We start from the raw sequence: 21082 nt of genomic DNA, 5'->3' as shown, positions 1-21082 counted from the left end.
ATATTTATACACAACATTTATATCCACTGTTCTTGGGGCTAATTTCCTTTGAGAATTCTTAAGTTCCATTTCCAAAACTTAACACAAAACCAAGTGACTTGCCAAATCCCAAGTGAATTCTCAGGTACTAACTTATACATATATATGTATACATGTATTCATATACAGAAATAAGTGGAATAATAAAGACTAAAAATAACCCTTTATCAATTCAGCTTTGGTCTTGCCACCCAATTAGTACAAACTCCATGATTACATCAAACAGGTAAATGTCCTTGAATTTTAGAATTGTACATTTAAGTAAAAATAAATCTCAGAAAAAAATACACCCCTTCTGCACGTAAATGTAAAAACTGCAACTATTATTTCTAACTCAGAATTAAGGATGTTTCATTCTAAACTATAACAAACATACATTCTAAACTATAACAAACAACTAAAAAGAGAAAGAAAAGCCAACTTTTAAAAAAGCCAGATGTAAAATAAAAACTACCTAAAAAGCTTGTACTGGCATGATGGAGGACACAAGTACTTGCTGCCAGATCTGATAACTGAAGTTCGATCCATGGATCCCATAAGATAGAAAGAGAGAACAGACTCCCACACGCTGTCCTGACAGTCACATTTACACTCATGCCATCACAATGTAGACTCTTCCCCACTACACACACACACACACACACGTTAAAAATATTAACATTAAAACTTGAAAACCTTGGAAAGAACTCTTTACCTCAATATAGCAAGCAAGCTCCAGAACATAGCTACCTAGTACACAAACTAGTATAAGAATGGGAAGACACAGAACAGACCACAGGCTACTTCTAACTACACCTTCATATAACATTGTTAAATAACCATCATAAGCCAAACAAATTATTCACAGAGGGGCATCCAAAGCTTCAAAGCCAATTTACTCAGATATTTCATCTTCCCTGAGTGGATCAGCAATCTAGTTGAGTGACTGCTCAAAATGGGCAAATCTCATCTCTTCACAAAGTCCAGATTTACTACTCAACTGCACATTCTACCTGAACTGCAACAAAGACAAAAAAGAAAAAGAAGAGAAAGAGAAAAAGCATGACAGCCACCTACTTCTGAAACATCTAAGAAGGATATTTGGTGTGGGACAATGCTCTGTGTTCTGTCAATTATGTTTTAAATAAACGATAATTGGCCAGTAGCCAGGCAGAAAGTATAGGCAGGACAACCAGACAGGAAGTAGAGGCGGGTCAATGAGAACAGGAGAATTCTGGGATGAGGAAAGCCCATTCCTCCGAAGTCTTCTGTGGCTGGGCCACAGAAGAAGCAAGATGTGACTGCCTCGCTGAAAAAAGGTACTGAGCCATGTGGCTAATGTAGACAAGAATAATGGGCTAATATACATTATAAGAGTTAATAAGAAGCCTGAGGTAATGGGACAATCAGTTTATAACTAATAGAGACCTCTGTGTGATTTTTTTGGGACTTAACAACTGAGGGAACCAGGCAGGACAGAAACCTCAGACAACAGATGTTAACTTGTTCCTCTCACCCAATTCCATTAGAATTATAATTGATGTCTCAGATGTGTGCTTATATACCTTTGGAATATAAGAAAGCAAACTGAGAAACTCTAAGTATACAAGCCCTCCCCCCATATTTATCAAAAATTAGGTTAAAATAATCCATCATGGTATAATATTGTTATACTGCATCAAATAAAAATAGCATCTAATTTACAACATAAAAAAATTAACTACAAGTCGCTATGAGACTATTAGCATAAAGTAAAAGAAGACAATCCATTAAGGATCACTGGTTTCCTATTTTATAAAGATCTGCCCAGAAGAAATGCCCACCTGACCCTTATACAAACACAACTGTGACTCTCAGAAATCAACTGACTGTTTTTATGTCACAGATAGTTTATTTCACAAGATTTTTGTCTCACTGGCTACAGAATTTAGCTTTAAACTTGCAGTTCATTCCCAGGGTATGCAGTACAGTTCATTTACGATGGTGAATTTTGTTTTGGTTTTGTCTTCTTGACACAAGCTTGGGTCATCTGGGAAGAGAGAACCTCAATTTAAAAAATGCCACTAGAAAAAGACCATCTCTGTGAGTTCAAGGCCAGCCTAGTCTAAAAGAGCTAGAACAGGCTTCAAAGCTACAGAGAAACCCTGTCTTGAAAAACAAAAAACAAAAAAAAAAAAAAAGAAAGAAAAAGAAAATGCCCCCGTAAGACTGGACTGTCAGCAAGTCTGTAAAGTTTTTTTTAACTGATGGATGTGAAAGGGTCTAGCCCACTGCAGGCAATGCCACCCCTGGGATATATAAGAAAGCAAACTGAGAAAGCCACAGGGAGCAAACCAGTAAGCAGATTTCCTCCATGGCCTACTTATGCTTCACTTCTCTCCAGGTTCCTGTCCTGTCTTCCCTTCAAGATGAACTGTGTATAAAGTGTAAGCTGAAATAAAGCTTCTCCTGCCCACACTGATCTTTATCACAGCAATAGAAAACAACGGAAGCAGTTATTAAGCTCTTTTTTTTTTTTTAAGTCTTTTAAGTCTTGGGTTCAATTTACAGTCTCATTTTAAACTCAAATCCTCATCATACTTAAGCACCCAACTTATAAACAAAGCAGAATATACACTGTCTGGTATCTTTATCACTTTGTTACTATTTTTCTATATAGTTCTAATCACTAACATAACATACACTTTCCATATATGCATTATTTATATCTCCTATCCACACTAAGTTCCATAAACTCTTCTTACCTTAGCATATAGCATACTGCTTTAGCAAATGTAATATCCATGAAAACAGACTAATTCTATTTTATACCATATACTCTTAAATCACAGAATAAATAAAAATCAGACTTCATTGTACATACATGATCTGTGACATTTTGGCAGTAGTCTACAATAAATCAGATTTATTTATTGAGATATTTCATTATTTGGGCATTTTCTACATACATGATTGATTATCCAAAAATCTTCATTATTATACCTCTTAAAAAAATTCTCAAGAACAAAGCATCACCAAAAACAGTGTACCATGTATAAATATATTTGGCTTAGAAATATGCTAGTGATATATTTTTCTATATTTTCTAAATTGCATACAATCAACACATATTATGTCACAACAACAACAAATGTGATGTGATGAGAGAAGTTTCTATGTTACTATCCTTAAAGTCTTATACACACAAGCTCTTTATCTGAACAAAACAAAGGAAGTACTGGCAAGTAAAAGAATACTGTACCTTCACTGCTACATGAAGTTTTGCTGTTTTCTTAGATGGTCCTGAGGCTTCATATGTTGTACCATCCACATCTACAGACATTGTGAAGACTGGGGCATGGACCGGGCCAGATTGTGACAAAAGCTTATATTGAAGCCCAGGCCTGATCTGATTTAATCTCATTAGTGCATTCATAAGGTCTATTGCTTTACTGTCCAGAACTATGAGAGAAAGAGAAATTAGAACAGAAATTAATTAGCAAGTCATTTTGCTTCAAACTATACATCTGTAGCTTCCATTAACCGCGTAATGGCCTAGAAAGGGGTCAGCACATAAGAACACTTGCTCTTGCAAAGACATGGGTTCAGTTCCCAGCATTCACATACATGGTAGTTCACTGCCACCTGTTAACTCCATTTCTAGGGTGGTGTGGGACAGTTCTGTATTCTGTCAATTATGTTTTAAATAAATGCTGATTGGCCAGTAGCCAGGCAGGAAGTAGGCAGGACAATCAGACAGGAAGTAGAGGCGGGTCAATGAGAACAGGAAAATTCTGGGAAGGAGGAAGCCCATTTCTTCCCCAGTCCTGCCCAGACACCAAAGAAAAAAGATGTGACCTGCCCCGCTGAAAAAGGTAATGAGCCATGTGGCTAACATAGATAAGAATAATGGGTTAATTAATATAAGTTATAAGGGTTAATAAGAAGCCTGAACTAATGGGCCAATCAGTTTATCATTAATATAGATTTCTATGTAATTTCTTTGAGATATACCAGCTGTGGGACCTGTTGGGAGGACAGAAACCCCCAACAAGCAGGCCCTCATGTTACACTAGGGTACTTCATGCCCTCTTCTGACTTCTGCAGGCACCAGGCATGCACATGATACAAATATATACATGCAAGCAAAACATTCATAGACATAAAATAAATAAACAATGTTTTTAAATATCTCATGTTTACAAAAATGAGAATTTTAAAATACAAATACACATTCACTCCATGAGAAAGTAATCTTTGAATTTCTTACACTAATCGGATGGTAAAAATAATGTCCCAATAATTTCTATTTGTCAGCATTGATGTCTTAAGCAATGAAACTTGGAAACTCAAAGTTCTTCTATTAACAATTTTGTCAACTCAGGTCTATTCTTAAACTTCTAATTCAAGTTAATGAAACTCTTCATTTCTTATTTCTCTAAAGTTATAAACCTTCTAGTTCCCACAATAAGAATAAGGATTTACATACTTTTCCTTAAGTTTCGTTTCATCTTCTTATTGGGATCTTTATCATCCCCTAATCCATCTTCAAATGGCCTCTTTAGAGCTGAAGATCCAACACCTACAAATAATTTTGAGATCTTCACTGTCAGTTAAAACAAGGATCCTTTTAATATTTTAGTGGGGAAAAAAAAACTCAAAAAGATCACACAAGTTTTTCAACAACCAATTAAAACACCATACTTATAATCTAGAATATGCAATGTTCTTTTGAAACCATTTATTATCATTTTTATAAATACCTAATCTACATTTATTCAGGTATATACATGTCTATGTCTATGCTATGGTCTGGATGCTTCTGTCCTCCTAAAATTCATATGCTAAATCTTAATTTCCTACGGAAAGATGCTGAGAGAAGTTATGTGAGAAGCAAAATCCTAATGAACATCAGTTAAGAGTTGTAAAATACACCTGAAAGAGAATCCCTCTTCCATAAGAAGACATATAGCAGGCGCCATCTTTTGGGAAGCAGAGGAAGGTAGATCTGAAGTCAAGAGTGGTCTACAAAGCAAGTTCCAGGAAAGCCAGGGCCACACAGAGAAACCCTATCGAAGAAGAAAGAGGAAAGAGGAAAGAAAAAAGGAGGGGGAGGGGGAAGAGGAAGAGGAGGAAGAGAAAGAAGAAGAGGAAGAAAAGGAGGGGGGGAGGAAATGGACTATTATCAAGTATTGGGTGGTGGTAGCACACACCTTTGATCTTAACATTCCAGTGGCAAGCCGGGCGATGGTGGCGCACGCCTTTAATCCCAGCACTCGGGAGGCAGAGGCAGGCGGATCTCTGTGAGTTCGAGACCAGCCTGGTCTACAGAGCTAATTCCAGGACAGGCTCCAAAGCCACAGAGAAACCCTGTCTCGAAAAACCAAAAAAAAAAAAAAAAAAAAAAAAACAAAAACAAAAACAAAAACAAAAAAAAAACATTCCAGTGGCAGAGGCAGGCAGATCTCTCTACATCTAAGGATAGCCTGATCTACATAGCAAATACCAGGACAGCAGGGGCTAGGCAGAGACACTTTGTTTCAAAATACCAGAAGGGGACACCCACCACCACAAACCTGGTACTAATAAAAATGTTAGATTAAGCAACCAGTCAGCAATACTCCCAGGCTTAAGACAGGAGCTTTGTGGCCCAAGTTTTAAAGGAGAAGAAGTCATTAGCCTGTTCAAGTACATTAATGAATTCCGTCTTCAACTAAAAAACGAGTTCACGGGACTTTTCCTAAGAAAACTATGCTCAAGATATTCATGCCCACAGTGAAATTCTGTATTTTCTCACTATCAAAATTTATTGTCTCTTGGCATAAACAGTTCAGCAATTGCTTGAGTCAGTATTTTCCAGTCAGGTCAATCTTGATGTTCTCCAACAAGTGTCTACCTAGCATTATTTTGTTTGCATATAGTTGTAAGTATATCAGTCTTCTAGAATACAATATTTAAGAGATAAAAGCTTTTTAAAAAGGAACTATGTTTATTCAATCATTGCTCCACTCATTCTTTACATTAAAAGCAGTTTCCTAACTGACTAGAAAGTATAAGTAGGTTAAATAGATTTATGTATGCCAGCTATATGGACAGGATTCTGTGGCTTATTTTATTAGTCCTGTCATTGGAGAAGAACTCAAATATCTGGGGCTAGTCATAGAATCAGGGAAAACATGGGCTTACATTTATACATAGCAAGACATTTTAACCTTCATGGTCGGGTAATGACAAGAGATCACGATCCTTAGTCCTTTATGTGTAACAACTTTATCTTCACAAGCACTTTATTGTTGCCATTATAAACTCATATATACATCTATTCAATAACCATTTTCAAAATTTACTACTTACAGGCAAAGTATTTAACATGTAACAGGGACAAACAGCACCCCTATTCTCAAACAGCTTAGTCACAAATGGTGGAGACTAATTACAACACACCATATAACAGTGAGGCAGGCACACAAGAGTTTCAGGACCTATAACCCCAATTTGGTTTTGGTTATGTCAGATTCCACGCACATATGCACACATACACATTTTAATAATGTACTTTAACTTGCACATAGTATGTGTACATATGCAACTCACAATGCACTTAGAAATTTTAGAATGCCCTCACTCCACAAACTACATTAGCAACGTGTACTCCCATCTCTAAATGATAGTTGAAAATTCTTGACCCCTAGTAGCAACCAAATTTAGACAATTTCTATGTAAGTGTATTCCCAATACGTACAAGTGTAAACAAAAGAAGAGAATATTTAGCCTGAACAGGTTTGGGTGCCAAGTAAGATAAAATTGTGTCTTCTTGTTTTCTGGTAAACTTTTAGGGTGAATCAACCCCATTGCAATCTTATGCTATACTTAAGTAGGTGTGCATATGATTAAACGCAGATTCATTATGGGAAGGGAAATACACAGTAGGAAAAAAAGCATGACCTAATCTATCAAAGAAAATACAGTACTACACACATTTATAAGAAACTCTTTTTCTTCACCTCATAAAAAGAAGTCCCAAACAATAACTGGGGTCCTTGTGTCAGTTTTGACAGTGTATCCCTCAAATCAGCACTGCTGCTTTATTCCAAATTAAGTTATCTTGCTCCTTCTGCTAGACTGTGTGAATCCTTACCTCCAATGGACCAGACATTAAGAACTTCAAAACATGCAGGCAAGACCCTGACCACCAATAAAAGTAGTGGGTACTGTAAGAAGTTCTCAGAAACCAATAAGATGATTCAAGACTGAGTCATCAGATTTTGGCCTAAATACAGATGGGAAATGTCCGGTGCCAGGGAAAAATAAAAGCAGACTCAGAGGAGAACATTTTATATTTTAGGGGTTGAAGCAATGGATGAGCAGCTTAAGAATAATGGCTGCCCTTTAGAGGACCTTGCTGGATTTGATTCCCAGCATCTACATGGGCAGCTCACAACCATCTGTAACTCCAGTTTCCGGATATCTGATGCCCTCTTTGAACCTCATCAGGCACCAGGCACACTCATGGTGCACAGACATTCATGCAGAAACTCATGTACATGAAATAAAAATAATTTTTTTTAAGTTTAGAATTTAAAAATCTTAGGTCTAAGGTGTTATTCAACTAGACATTTATGTGATAAATGAAGACGCACTGGGGACTGGACAACAAGTACCAAATGGAAATATATAAAGTTAGGGCCTTCTTTTTGGTAAAAATAAGAAATTTCAAGACAAAGGCTAAATGAAATCAGTATAAATAAAAACAAAAGGCTTAGGATTAAGAACATTTTTAGTATTCAGAGTTCAGAAACACAAAGAACAAACAGAGAAATCAAAAGCTGGCACTACGGCTAGAAGAACCAAGAGAAAATGATCATGTGACACTCAATTGAAACGCAGCATTTCATGTCACACACGTGTCCGGTAATACCAAAGGAAGGGAACACAGGACAATAGGAACTGTCCTACTCTGTTAGAAAAAGGGTAAACTGGTATACTGGACATATTTCTAGGTCCACATTTTCTGCCTGTAATAATTCCAAGACACACACATGCATGAAAGTACTCAAATTTTGTAGGTGGCTGAAAATAATAAAGAGCCTAAAAACCTTTCAAAAGTCAGATGAATAAATTGTGACACGTGCATAAATGAATACTGTGGGCTATCAAGATAACAAACTAGTAAAACACCTAGAATTAATTGCAAATAATACTGGACAAAAAAGATTAAAGCCACAAAAGATTAAATTAGTGCAGCTCAATTTCTACAAAGTTTAAGGCAAATTAAATTACTGAAGAAAGAATATCCAGGTGGGAAAGTCAGAAAAAAAATCTAGAAAATACCGTCTACAAGTCAGGACTGGAGTTCACACAGCAAGAACATAACAAGGTGGGATACATGGATGGTGCCCCAAGGAACAGACAATGCTCTGTTTGACTATATAAGTAACTTTTAAAAATAATTATTTGGGGGGAGGGGAGGCTAAGAAGATGACTCTAGTTAAGAGCACCAGTTGTTCTTCCAAAAGACCTGGTTTCAATTCTTAGCACCCACATAACAGCTACCTCTAACTCCAGTTCCAAAGAATCCAACGCCTTCCTTTTGGTCTAAACAGGCACCAGGTATGTATGCGCTGCACAGACATAAAGGTAGGCAAGGCAAAACAGACACATAACATAAAATTCAAAAAGTGTTCATCTATGTCAAAGTTGCAGTAGGACAGAATAAGGGCTCAAAGCAAACCACTGAGTGTGGTAAGGGTCCCAGGCAATACTTCAGAAGTGATGAGGAAGAAAGCCTGATAGAACAAGCTCAAATCATAAAAAAGTTAAATATTTCCACATTCTGTAGGCTGCCATTTTGTCTTGTTGACTGTGTCCTTTGATTACACTCCAAAGTCCGAGTTTTTAAAGTATGGTGCTCCAGTTTCTTTACCTCCTCTTCCACTGTTCTTTCTTTGTTCATTGGCACTTTGTCCCACCCTCTGTTTTCATTTGCCTACTGCTCTTTTGTCCCGCCACAACTTCTGTCTCTCTTTGCATGAGGTTTCATTTAGTCCCGCCTGCACTTCCCTTCCAAAGTGCTCAGCCCCATGTCGCTCTGTGCCCACTTCAATTCCAAAGTGTTCCAAAGCCACATGCCGCTGAGCACCCCCCCTCAAAAAAGTGGCCTAGCCCCTCTGTTCAAAAGTTGCCCGCCCAATAGAGCGGCTGGCTCCAGTTCTGGAAGCAGAATGGCCGGTTCATGGAGCGGCATTGCCCATCAGTTTCTCTAGCCTGCAACAACACAGGTTTCTATCTGGGCCCGGCACAGGCAGGGGGCTTGGCCTTACGTTCTCCATAGCCACTCTGGCACCTCCGCTTCTGCCCCGCCCTTTCCTGCTGACAACAAATCTGCTCCCCCACCACCACTCTAGAACTCTACAAAAATGTTTCATCCTTATGTTTCTGTTCTCTCTTCCAACGTCTAGTCAACTGACACAGGTCACTAAGGTTGTCCTGTTTCTCTGTTAACATAATGTGGCCACGATGTGTTTATATCAGTGTGTGTAACAGTGTTTTCATGATGTAATTTAAGTTTTGTGTATATGTGTGCTTCCAGATTACAACAGCTCTAAAATTTAGCTTATATGCCCAGTTTAGAATACCAGGTAATGGTACCTTGCTCTCAAGTGCCTTTATAGATCTGAGATTATGGCCTTTTAACAAGAGCTTCTAACACTGAGGCATGCCAGCCTTTGCAGCACCCTATGACTCCTCCAAGAAGACAGAAGACCTGCCATCTCCAGGCTTGCACTGGGTTTGCAAAGCAACCCACACAGAAGCAAAAACAGGCCTTTTACCCAGGGAATCGATCTGCTTTTCCCTGCCAAGACAGGTAAGACAATCTTCCCGTTCACAGGAAAAATCTTTGGGCCTCTCACACTCAAGAGCTAATGGCAAATATTTCTTCTAAGACTTATGTTCTCCAAGGACAAGAAGAGGACTTCGGATTGTCTGCTGGCCAAAAGCTGTCTCATTTATTTTTCCTCATCTATTCCTCCCAGATCTGTCTTAAGGCATTTAACAACTCAAAGTACTATTCTTTAACAGGCTTCATAGTTCAGGTTTCAATCTTCAGAGGTTCAGAGTTCCCAATTTCCTCTAATAGCCTTCTAACCTATGACACAGGTCCCTAAGGCTGTCCTATCTGTTTCTCTGTTACACCAAGATATAAAATCTGTTCCAGTTCTCTTTCAAGTTCCTGGAAAAGCTCTATCACTATACCAAAATCAGGTCTGGTAAAATCCAAGGTTTTAAGCGGAAAACTTGTATGACAAGAACTTTAAATCTTTGAAGAAAGAAATTGAAGACACCAGAAAGTGGAAAGACCTCCCACGCTCTTGGGTAGGTAGAATTAATATAGTAAAAATGGCAATCTTACCGAAAGCAATCTACAGATTCAATGCAATGCCCATCAAAATCCCAGCAAAATTCTTCAAAGACCTCGAAAGAACGGTACTCAACTTCGTTTGGAAAAACAAAAAACCCAGGATAGCCAAAACAATCCAGAGCAATAAAAGAACTTCTTGAAGCATCACAATCCCTGACTTCAAACTCTACTACAGAGCTATAATACTGAAAACAGCCTGGTACTAGCATAAGAACAGACAGGAGGACCAGTGGAAACAAGTGGAGGACCTGGATATCAATCCACACATCTTCAAACACCTGATATTTGACAAAGAAGCAAAAAATATCAAATGGAAAAAAGAACGCATATTTAACAAGTGGTGCTGGCATAACTGAATATCAATCAACATGTAGAAAAATGAAAATAGACCTATATCTATCACCATGCACAAAACTCAAGTCCAAATAGATCAAAAACCTCAACATAAAGCCAGCCACACTGAACCTTATAGAAGAGAAAGTGGGAAGTACACTTGAACACATTGGCACAGGGAACCATTTCCTAAATAGAACCCCAGTAGCACAGACACTGAGAGAAACAATAAATGGGACCTCCTGAAACTGAAAAGCAAACGACATCGTCAACAAGACAAAACAACAGCCTACAAAATGGGAAAAGATCTTCACCAACCCCACATCATACAGAGGTCTGATCTCCAAAATTGTACAAAGAACTTAAGAAACTGGACACCAAAAGATCACATAATCGAATAAAAAAAGTACAGACCTAAACAGAGAACTCTCAACAGAGGAATTTAAAATGGCTGAAAAGACACTTATGGAAATGCTCAACATCCTTAGTCATCAGAGAAATGCAAATCAAAACAACTCTGAGATTCCATCTTACACTTGAAAGAATGGCCAAGATCAAAAACACTGATGACAACTTATGCTGGAGAGGTTGTGGGGAAGGGGGAACACTCCTGAATTGCTGGTGGGAATGCAAGCTGGTACAACCCCTTTTGGATGTCAGTGTGGCGATTTCTCAGAAAATCAGGAAACAACCTTCCTCAAGACCCAGTAATCACGCCTTTAATCCCAGCACTTTGGGGGGCAGAGGCAGGCGGATCTCTGTGAGTTTGAGACCAGCCTGGTCTACAAGAACTAGTTCCAGGACAGGCTCCAAAACCACAAAGAAACCCTGTCTCGAAAACCCCCCCCCAAAAAAAAAGACCCAGTAATACCACGTTTAGGTATATATCCAAAGGATGCTCAATTGTGCCACAAGGACATGTACTCCAATATGTTCATAGCAGCTTTGTTTGTCATAGCCAGAACCTGGAAACAACCTAAGTGCCCCTCAACTGAAGAATGGATAAGGAAAATGTGGTACATTTACATAATGGAGTACTACACAGCAGAAAAAATAACAACAGCTTAAATTTTGCAGGAAAATGGATGGAGCTAGAAAACATTATTTTAAGTTAGGTAACCCAGACACAGAAAGACAATTATCACATGTACTCACTCATAGGTAGTTTTTAAACATAAAGCAAAGAAAGCCAGCCTACAAACCATAATCTCAGAGAACTTAGACAACAATATGGACACTAAGAGAGACTTACATAGATCTAATCTAGGTGGGAAGTAGAAAGTAGAAAAAGACAAGATCTCCTGAGTAAATTGGGAGCATGGGGACCTTGGGGGAGGGTTGAAGGGGGGAGGGAAGCAGAGAAATATGTAGAGCTCAATAAGTATCATGGGAAAAAAATCCTTCACACCAGTGTATCATAGTTTAAACTAACTGATAGAAGTGGTTATTGAAACACATTACAAGTTCGGCAAATTTAAAAAAAAAAAAAAATCCAAGGTTTTAAATTTTAACCCCAGCCAGTTTTAAGCATATTTTGTAGGTTATTCCTGCTGCCTATGTCAAGACCAAGCTACAAAATGCTCCCAGGACAACACCAAAAGCACCTATACAGCTCCTGGACTTCCCCACTGGTACCAGCTCTCCTGGATCAAGGACACCTGCCAACTAAAATCTGGTTTCCTCTGCTATTGTGTCTCATCCCATGGCTAGCTCCATTTCATATTTTTTTTTCCTCTTAGACACCTACCTGCCTTCTTACCTTCCTCAAGAAACAAATGCCTGGCGTCTCCGAGATGACAGTGAACAGGATACCTTTCCAGTCACACTACCCACTGAATGTGGACCCACCAACACCCAGTTGCATGCCCGCAGGAAGTAGCTAGACTTGAGTCTACGCCCCTTTTCCAAAGAGAGCCAAAAATGTTGGTCATAATTATCACCTCAACTTCCTGTCACCCCTATATCCAAAGAGTCTGGAATGTTAAGTGTGGAGCATAGCTCCAGCCCCTGGCATCCATCATAGCTCCCCCTGGCCTGGGAGTTGCATTAGTCTGCACTCCAAATCCCAGCATGCCAGGTCCTGACTCTTCCCTTGGGGAGGGTCAGGACTACTTCCACAGAGTATTTAAATGGGCTCCCAGAAGAGAAACACATGGTTCCAGGTTTGCATGTGCTCCCTGCTTTCCTGTCTGCCCACCACGCGCTTGGCCACCCGAGAACACCATACTTAATAAAACAATGGGCATTTTAATTTGGTTTAATCTGACCTAATTGTATTTCTTTGCACCAGCAGAGCCGACCCTCTTAGGATTATTTTTTCCTAACACTACCACAACAACAAAATAATAAAAATTAATAAACACTGCTCAATAGTAATTCTAAATAGCAAGTCTCAATTTTCCAATTAAAAGCAGACTAACACGCCTTTAATCCCAGCACTCGGGAGACAGAGGCAGGCGGATCTCTGTGAGTTCGAGACCAGCCTGGTCTACAGAGCTAGTTCCAGGACAGGCTCCAAAGCCACAGAGAAACCCTGTCTCGAAGAACCAAAAAAAAAAAAAAAAAAAAAAAAAAAAAGCAGACTAACGGGGATTAGGAAACAGGATGATTCTTTTTGTTGCCTATAAAAAACATATCTCGCTGGACAGTGGTGGCGCACATCTTTAATCCCAGCACTCGGGAGGCAGAGGCAGGTAGATCTCTGTGAGTTTGAGGCCAGCTCTGGTCTACAAGAGCTAGTTCCAGAACAGCCACCAAAGCTACAGAGAAACCTTGTCTCAAAAAACAAATAAAATAAAATAAAATAGAAACACATCTCATTAAAGGCAGACACCAACTTTAGGGTAAAAGGACAGAAAAAGATGTTCCAGGCAAATAGAACTAAAAGACAAATAGGACATTATAATACCAAACAAAACAGATTTCAAACCAAAACTAGACAGGACAGGAAAATTCATACTCATTAAAGGAAAAATTCACCAAGAACACACCACAATTCTAAACATTTACACAACAAAGGGCAAATATGAAATTGGGTAACTTCATAAAAGAAACAATCTAAACTCACAGACTGACACTAACACAGTGAAGCTGTGGACTCCAATAACCCACTCCCATCAAAAGGTTATCCAGGTACAAACAGAGAGACTCTGGAGTTAAATGACATCATAAATCAAATGGACCTAACAGAACACTCTATGCAAACAGTAAAGAATTCACTTTCTTCCAAAACCGACCACAATGCAAGTCTCAACAAATACAGAAAAACTAAATACCCTGCATCCTTTGGTCACAAAAGTATAAAGCTGAATTCCAACAACAATAGAAATGGCATAAAACAGAAAAAAATCATGGAAACAAGACAACAAGATACTGAATGAAAGTTGGGTCAAGGGAGAATCAAAAGGAAATTAAAATCAGGCAGTAGTGGGACAAGCTTTTCTTTCTTTTTTTTTTTTTTCTTTTCCTTTTTGGTTTTTCGAGACAGACTTTCTCTGTATAATTGAACAAGCTGCTCTGGAACTAGCTCTGTAGACCATGCTGGCCTTGAACTCACAGAGATCCAACTCCCTCTGCCTCCCAAGCAGTACATGCCTTTAATCCCAGCACTCGGGAAGACAGAAGGAAGCAGATATCTAAATTTAAGGCCAGCCTGGTCTACAGAGCAAGTTCCAGGACAACCACAGAGGTGTAAAACTTCGCAGAATTGAATCAAAATAAAAACACGACATAATAATATACCAGAATCTATGCAAAACACTAAAGGCAGTCCTAATAGGAAGGGCCACAGTACAGTGCCTATCATCAAGAAACTAGAGAGATCTCATGTTATATACTTGAAAACTTAAAAAAATAAAAAAGAACAAACACCCAAAGAAAGTAGGAAGAAATAATCAACATAGGGCTGAAATTAATGAAGTAGGAAAGAAAAATAACAATACAGAATCAATGATATAAAGAGATGGTTCTTTGATGGGGGGAACTAAAACCAACAAAATTGCCAAGCCTTTAGCCAAATTAACCAGAAAGAAAGATCTAATCAAAATTAGGTCTAAATTAACAGAAGAGACTGGGGGGACACACCAGAGGTTAAGGGTACTAGTTGCTGTTGCAAAGGTCCTGGATTTGTTTCCCAGGACCCACATGGTGGCGCCTAGAAAGACACTCTCCAACATGTTGAGATGTCTGTAGGCTATACAGTATGCTCAGGTTTCCCAGCCTTTTTCCATTTACTAGTATTTACCAACTATCAACCATGCTGGGGTGAGCCTTGGTGATGCAGTTGAGTCATTTCTGATTCTGTAAGTAACTCCTCACCCACGGTTAACCCCAATAAAACTCACTGGTTCACCAAGTTGGACTTTGGTGTTATCTGTACTTTGGTCTGTCTTGAATTCCCTATCTGGAGTGAAAAGATGAATTGTTTCATATGCCCAGGAAATGTTTTGTCATACGAGTACAGACAGACAAGTACAAATGGAGGTGGTCATGAGTTTTTCAATACGTTTTTCGCATCCCCTATGTTTTTGTTTCCCTTTCTTTCTACAAAGTACTTGCAAGCTTCAGAAAATTCATCACACTGACCAGTGACAGGAACGATGTCTCTTCTTAAAGATTTTATCTCCTCTTAGACCAGAGCCTAAAGTATGATTCATAAGTCTATGCAGTAACACAATCTAGCAACACAGAAAAATAACCTGATCACTAGTAACAATTGAGACAGAAGGCTGATATCACTGATGTTTTGGATAGAAGTCAATTAAGAAAAGCAGTAACTTGAATGGCCAATGTTTAAGCTCCCTAAACAAGATGCACACCACTACTATCAATGTTAGCCCTCAACTCTAATGAGAAACAAAACAAACAAAAAACCTTTCATACTCACCTTCTTTATCACTAACTGACCAGGAATACTTCTGAAAAGGTTTACTGGATGGAAGGGGGTCCATTTCCAACACTTTATAAATCTGGCCAAAGGCTGATAGTCTAAGTGCATGCTAAAGAATAAAACATATTTAATAAAATCTCAATAACCATTCTCACTTATATGACTTTTAACTCAAATTCTTTACATACTGATATTATATTATACTGGTAGAATACAAGAAAAGTAACCACACAGAACAATTCAGAAATGGAAGATATGGTATCCTTCTAAGCAATTAGTGATACAAGTCTCATACCTGTGCACTATGAGTGATTTCTTCTTTTTGCTGAGTGGTCATATAGCTCAGAGCATCTGTTGGGTCTCGCTCACAAGGATCATGAAGGCCAGGACCCCCTAAGGCAAAGGCAAGAAAAAAATAAAAATTTAGAAATGAGTTTAAAACATCAAAGTAACAAAAGAGAGAAGGAAAAAAACTGAAGAACTAAGTTAAAAGTCTGCTCAAAGAAGTGAAGTATTAAAGACAATCTGTCCATTTGCAGTATTAGCACCTAACTATACCTATTTTTTACTGGAAGTCAACTAATACCAAAATGAGCCTTACTCCAAAATTTACAACATGATGAATATACCTAATCTGTAAAGGGATCACATACTTAACTTTTCCAAATTTATGACTAGACTTGCAATCAAAATGAACTTCATTCTTATCAAATAAGCATTTACATTTCAAATTCAGACTTCTTGGTGAAGCAAATGCATAGTAGACACAGTATCTATTAGTACTCTTTATGTTAGTACATATAAAACAAAAATTAGAACATTGTAGCTGCTAAAATTCTAAAGAACACAATTCCTACACATCATTTTCCTCTTCAGAGGACAAACATTTAGTATATGTTTAGATAAATTAACTAAAATTAAGATTTTTTTTTTCTTATTCTTCTGCCTTGAGAGTTTGAAACCCTTACCAGGAAGTAGTATTCCAGATGCCAAACACTCCATTACTCGTCTCAAGGCCTCCCCAGCGCCCAAAGGTCTATTACAAGTACCTATAGACTTTTCACATATAAGCTCTAGTGGCTAGAAGATATTAAATTACAAATTAGTACATGCACCAAGTGTTAAAAGGATTCCAGTTAAATGTGAGCTGATATTTCTATCTAAAAGGGAAGCCAAAAAGTATAGACAACTGAATATTTAAGGTCCATTTAACTCTTCCTCCATGATTATCTACTCTAATCCAACCATTTTCTAATTCAAGTATTTTTAGATATTTTCTAAAAATATGAGACAAAAACTTTGAATTTTAGTTAAAAAAGATAAAGTTACAGTCATATGAATCATTTAACAAGCTTTTACATGAATAATAGCTAATAAATAACCAAGGTACCAACTGGTCTATCTAAATCCCACTTAAGTTAGGAACACTTAACTATAAAAGTTAAATTCATTTGAATAGCCTGTTCCAAGAGCAACAATTAGAATAAACCAAGAACCACACCTCTGTATTTGTTACACAAATGTTCATAATTGCTCATTATTTTATAAATGAGTCATTACAATTTTAAATTATTTTCATAAATTTTTAAATTGTAGTCCTTAGTGGATCAGGCACAATAATCTCCAAATTAAGTCAATGTTACAATATATGTTATGTCCTAATTAGTAATTAATATCAAGCAAACACTGCACTTAACCTAATTACAGACATACTTTATTACACATATTATAGCATTGCATTTAACCTAACATATTGGATCTGTATCTATATTTCAGGAGAATTACAAAAGACCACCAGTCAATCAGATAATCTCCACAAAAATGTAACAAAACACTGCAGCAATGGACCAGTCAAGAAGGCTATCATGGACAGCAAGTGGTCCATGAGTGATCAGTCCAGAGTTCAAGCAGAACAGGACTTATTTCTAAAATTTATAAGACCTTTATAAAGATCAGGGGGATCTTTATATACATACATACATACATACATACATACATACAAGATTTCAAATTTATATATACATATATATGACAAAAATGACAAAAGAGAGTAGTTATATGCATAAAAGAATTCATAAAACTGCATAATTAATTCTACGGCAAAAAAGAAAATAGATGCCTTAACTAAACTCAGAAGATAGTCGTCATTCTATAGTAACATCATTTCGAGAATTACCTCTGCTATAGCTTCAGATTTGTTTTTTAATCACATTTAAGTACTTACCCATCCTTTCAACGGCGCCCATGTGGGTACTCTGTTGCACAAATCACGCAGAATGCGGAGGACAATTACACATGATTTTAATCCATTTGCCCTTGCCTAAAACAAACAAAATGATTCCAATATCCCTGTAGAAATCCATTCCTCATTTGAAACACACTGGTCTTGGATAAGTTTTTTTAAAATGAATACCAATTAGCAAGTAATTTACTGGTTATTAAGCAAACCAAAAAAAATCAAATTATGAAAATTAGCAAGTTATGGTTCAGAAAGACAGGTTTTTAAGTAAAAGGAATATAACATATAAAGTCTTTTTGTGAACTCATGGCAACTATATTCCAGGCACCATCTTAACTTTCAGCTTTTCTGTGTTTTTATTTTATAAGCCACCATCTATTACTTACAATAGTAAATCAAAAAGAATTCCATGATAACAAAACATCATGGAGGACAGCTCGGTGGGTAAAGTGCATAGAGGATTGAGTTCAACCCTCAGAGCCTGTTTTAAAAGCCAGGTGTGGTGGCACACACTTAGAATCTCAGGGAAATAGCACTGGAAGACCCTGGGGCTTGCTGGCCAGTAAGCCTAGCCTACTTGTTGAGTTCTAGATTGCAGTTAAGAGACCCTTTCTCAAAAAGTAAATGCTTCTGAAAAGTAACACTGCTGTTGACCTCTGACCTATGCGCGCGTGCGCGCGTACACACACGCATACAAAATGAAAGCTATTCTAAGGCACTTTATCCAATGGAACTGATTTATTCCAACAATAACTCTATGAACTACAAAGTATCTCCATTTCATACAGCATACAGAAAACACTAAGTGGAAGGTGTTCCAAATAAAACTGACACAGAACAGTAAGGAAGAAACAAAGTGCCAACCTGAAACCATTTGGCATGTCGCAGAGAAGCCAAGGCATTCAGGCATTTCTGCCTGTCCAGTAAGTCCGGAGGGTCTTTCATCATAACATTTTCTGGTAGTAAAATGGGATAAGGGAAAACAAATATAATTTGAAAGAGGGTTCTTTAAAAAATTATCAATAACAACCAAAAGAAAGCAGCATTTGAGTGAACTTGTAAGACTCCAGAAATTTTCATAACTCGTTTTGTTGCTTTTTTTGTAATTAAATGAACATTATTTAAATAAACAGTCATCGGATTCTATGCAAAAGTACAAGAAAAAGTAAAGGAATTCACTCAACAAAGGAATCAGTAACCACAGCTTCTTATAAACAATCAAGGATCTTCCTAATGAACATGTATACGATCATAGAAACCAAAATAAATACACAGCACTTTTTCATTTGGGAAGCTACAAGAACGACATCTGGGAACAACTGCAATAAAAACTTCCTTTTGTTTGTTTTTCAAGAAAGGGTTTCTCTGTGTAGCTTTGGAGCCTGTCTGCAGACCAAACTGGCCTTGAACTCACAGATCACAGAGATCTGATTGTCTCTGCCTCCCAAGTGCTCCCACCCAGCAATTAAAAAATTTTTTTTGTTTTTCTGTTTTTTCGTTTGTTTTGTTTCTGTCTTTGTTTTTTGGAGACAGAGTTTCTCTGTGTTGCTTGAGCCAGTTCTAGAACAAGCTCTTGTAGACCAGGCTGGCCTCAAATTCACAGACATCCACCTGCCTCTGCCTCCCGAGTGCTGGGATTAAAGGCATACACCACCACCGCCTAGCTTAAAAAAAAATTTTATTTATTTATTTATTTATTAAAGATTTCTGCCTCCTCCCCACCACCACCTCCCATTTCCCTCCCCCTCCCCCAATCAAGTCCCCCTCCCTCGTCTGCCCTAAGAGCAATCAGGGTTCCCTGCCCTGTGGGAAGTCCAAGGACCACCCACCTCCATCCAGGTCTAGTAAGGTGAGCATCCAAACTGCCTAGGCTCCCACAAAGCCAGTACGTGCAGTAGGATCAAAAACCCATTGCCATTGTTCATGAGTTCTCAGTAGTCCTCATTGTCTGCTATGTTCAGCGAGTCTGGTTTTATCCCATGCTTTTTCTGACCCAGGCCAGCTGGCCTTGGTGAGTTCCCGATAGAACATCCCCATTGTCTCAGTGTGTGGGTGCCTCCCTCGCGGTCCTGAGTTCCTTGCTCGTGCTCTCTCTCCTTCTGCTCCTGATTTGGACCTTGAGATTTCAGTCCGGTGCTCCAATATGGGCCTTTGTATCTGTCTCCTTTCATCGCCTGATGAAGGTTACTGTTCAGGAGGATGCCTATATGTTTTTCTTTGGGTTCACCTTCTTATTTAGCTTCTCTAGGATCATGAATTCTAGGCTCAATGTCCTTTATTTATGGCTAGAAACCAAATATGACTGAGTACATCCCATGTTCCTCTTTTTGGGTCTGGCTTACCTCACTCAGGATAGTGTTTTCTATTTCTGTCCATTTGTATGCAAAATTCAAGAAGTCATCGTTTTTTACTGCTGAGTAGTACTCTAATATGTATATATTCCATACTTTCTTCATCCATTTTTCCATTGAAGGGCATCTAGGTTGTTTCCAGGTTCTGGCTATTACAAACAATGCTGCTATGAACATAGTTGAGCATATACTTTTGTTGTATGATAAGGCATCTCTTGGGTATATTCCCAAGAGTGGTATTGCTGGGTCCAGGGGTAGGTTGATCCCGAATTTCCTGAGGAACCGCCACACTGCTGTCCAAAGTGGTTGCACAAGTTTGCATTCCCACCAGCAATGGATGAGTGTACCCCTTTCTCCACAACCTCTCCAGCAAAGGCTATCATTGGTGCTTTTTATTTTAGCCATTCTGACAGGTGTAAGATGGTATCTTAAAGTTGTCTTAATTTGCATTTCCATGATGGCTAAGGAAGGTGAGCATGACCTTAAGTGTTTTTTGGCCATTTGAAATTCTTCTGTTGAGAATTCTCTGTTCAGCTCAGTGCCCTATTTTATAATTGGGTTGATTAGTCTTTTACGGTCTAATTTCTTGAGTTCTTTATATATTTTGGAGATCAGACCTTTGTCAGTTGTGGGGTTGGTGAAGATCTTCTCCCAGTCAGTGGGTTCCCTTTTTGTCTTAGTGACAGTGTCCTTTGCTTTACAGAAGCTTCTCAGTCTCAGGAGGTCCCATTTATTCAATGATGCCCTTAATGTCTGTGCTGCTGGAGTTATACGTAGGAAGCGGTCTCCTGTGCCCATGTGTTGTAGAGTACTTCCCACTTTCTCTTCTATCAGGTTCAGTGTGTTTGGACTGA

General features: G+C 38.2%; 1 protein-coding gene across 4 annotated transcripts in view; it reads right to left on the bottom strand.

Annotated features, from left to right (window-relative positions):
• Strbp (spermatid perinuclear RNA binding protein) overlaps positions 1-21082 on the bottom strand; it is a 147086-nt gene that overhangs the window by 36155 nt on the left and 89849 nt on the right. For all 4 annotated transcript variants that reach the window (XM_057755698.1, XM_057755695.1, XM_057755697.1 and 1 more), the window contains exons 6-12: positions 18742-18833; positions 17863-17958; positions 16607-16718; positions 15934-16031; positions 15636-15747; positions 4487-4579; positions 3260-3459 (exon numbers count right to left, since the gene is read on the bottom strand). In XM_057755698.1, the coding sequence (XP_057611681.1) occupies positions 3260-3459; positions 4487-4579; positions 15636-15747; positions 15934-16031; positions 16607-16718; positions 17863-17958; positions 18742-18833 (803 nt within the window). The remainder of the gene's footprint in view (positions 1-3259; positions 3460-4486; positions 4580-15635; positions 15748-15933; positions 16032-16606; positions 16719-17862; positions 17959-18741; positions 18834-21082) is intronic.

This window comes from Chionomys nivalis, chromosome 22 (genome assembly GCF_950005125.1).
Source record: "Chionomys nivalis chromosome 22, mChiNiv1.1, whole genome shotgun sequence".
Classification (NCBI taxonomy): Eukaryota; Metazoa; Chordata; class Mammalia; order Rodentia; family Cricetidae; genus Chionomys; species Chionomys nivalis.
This window is presented reverse-complemented; position numbering and strand designations above follow the sequence as displayed.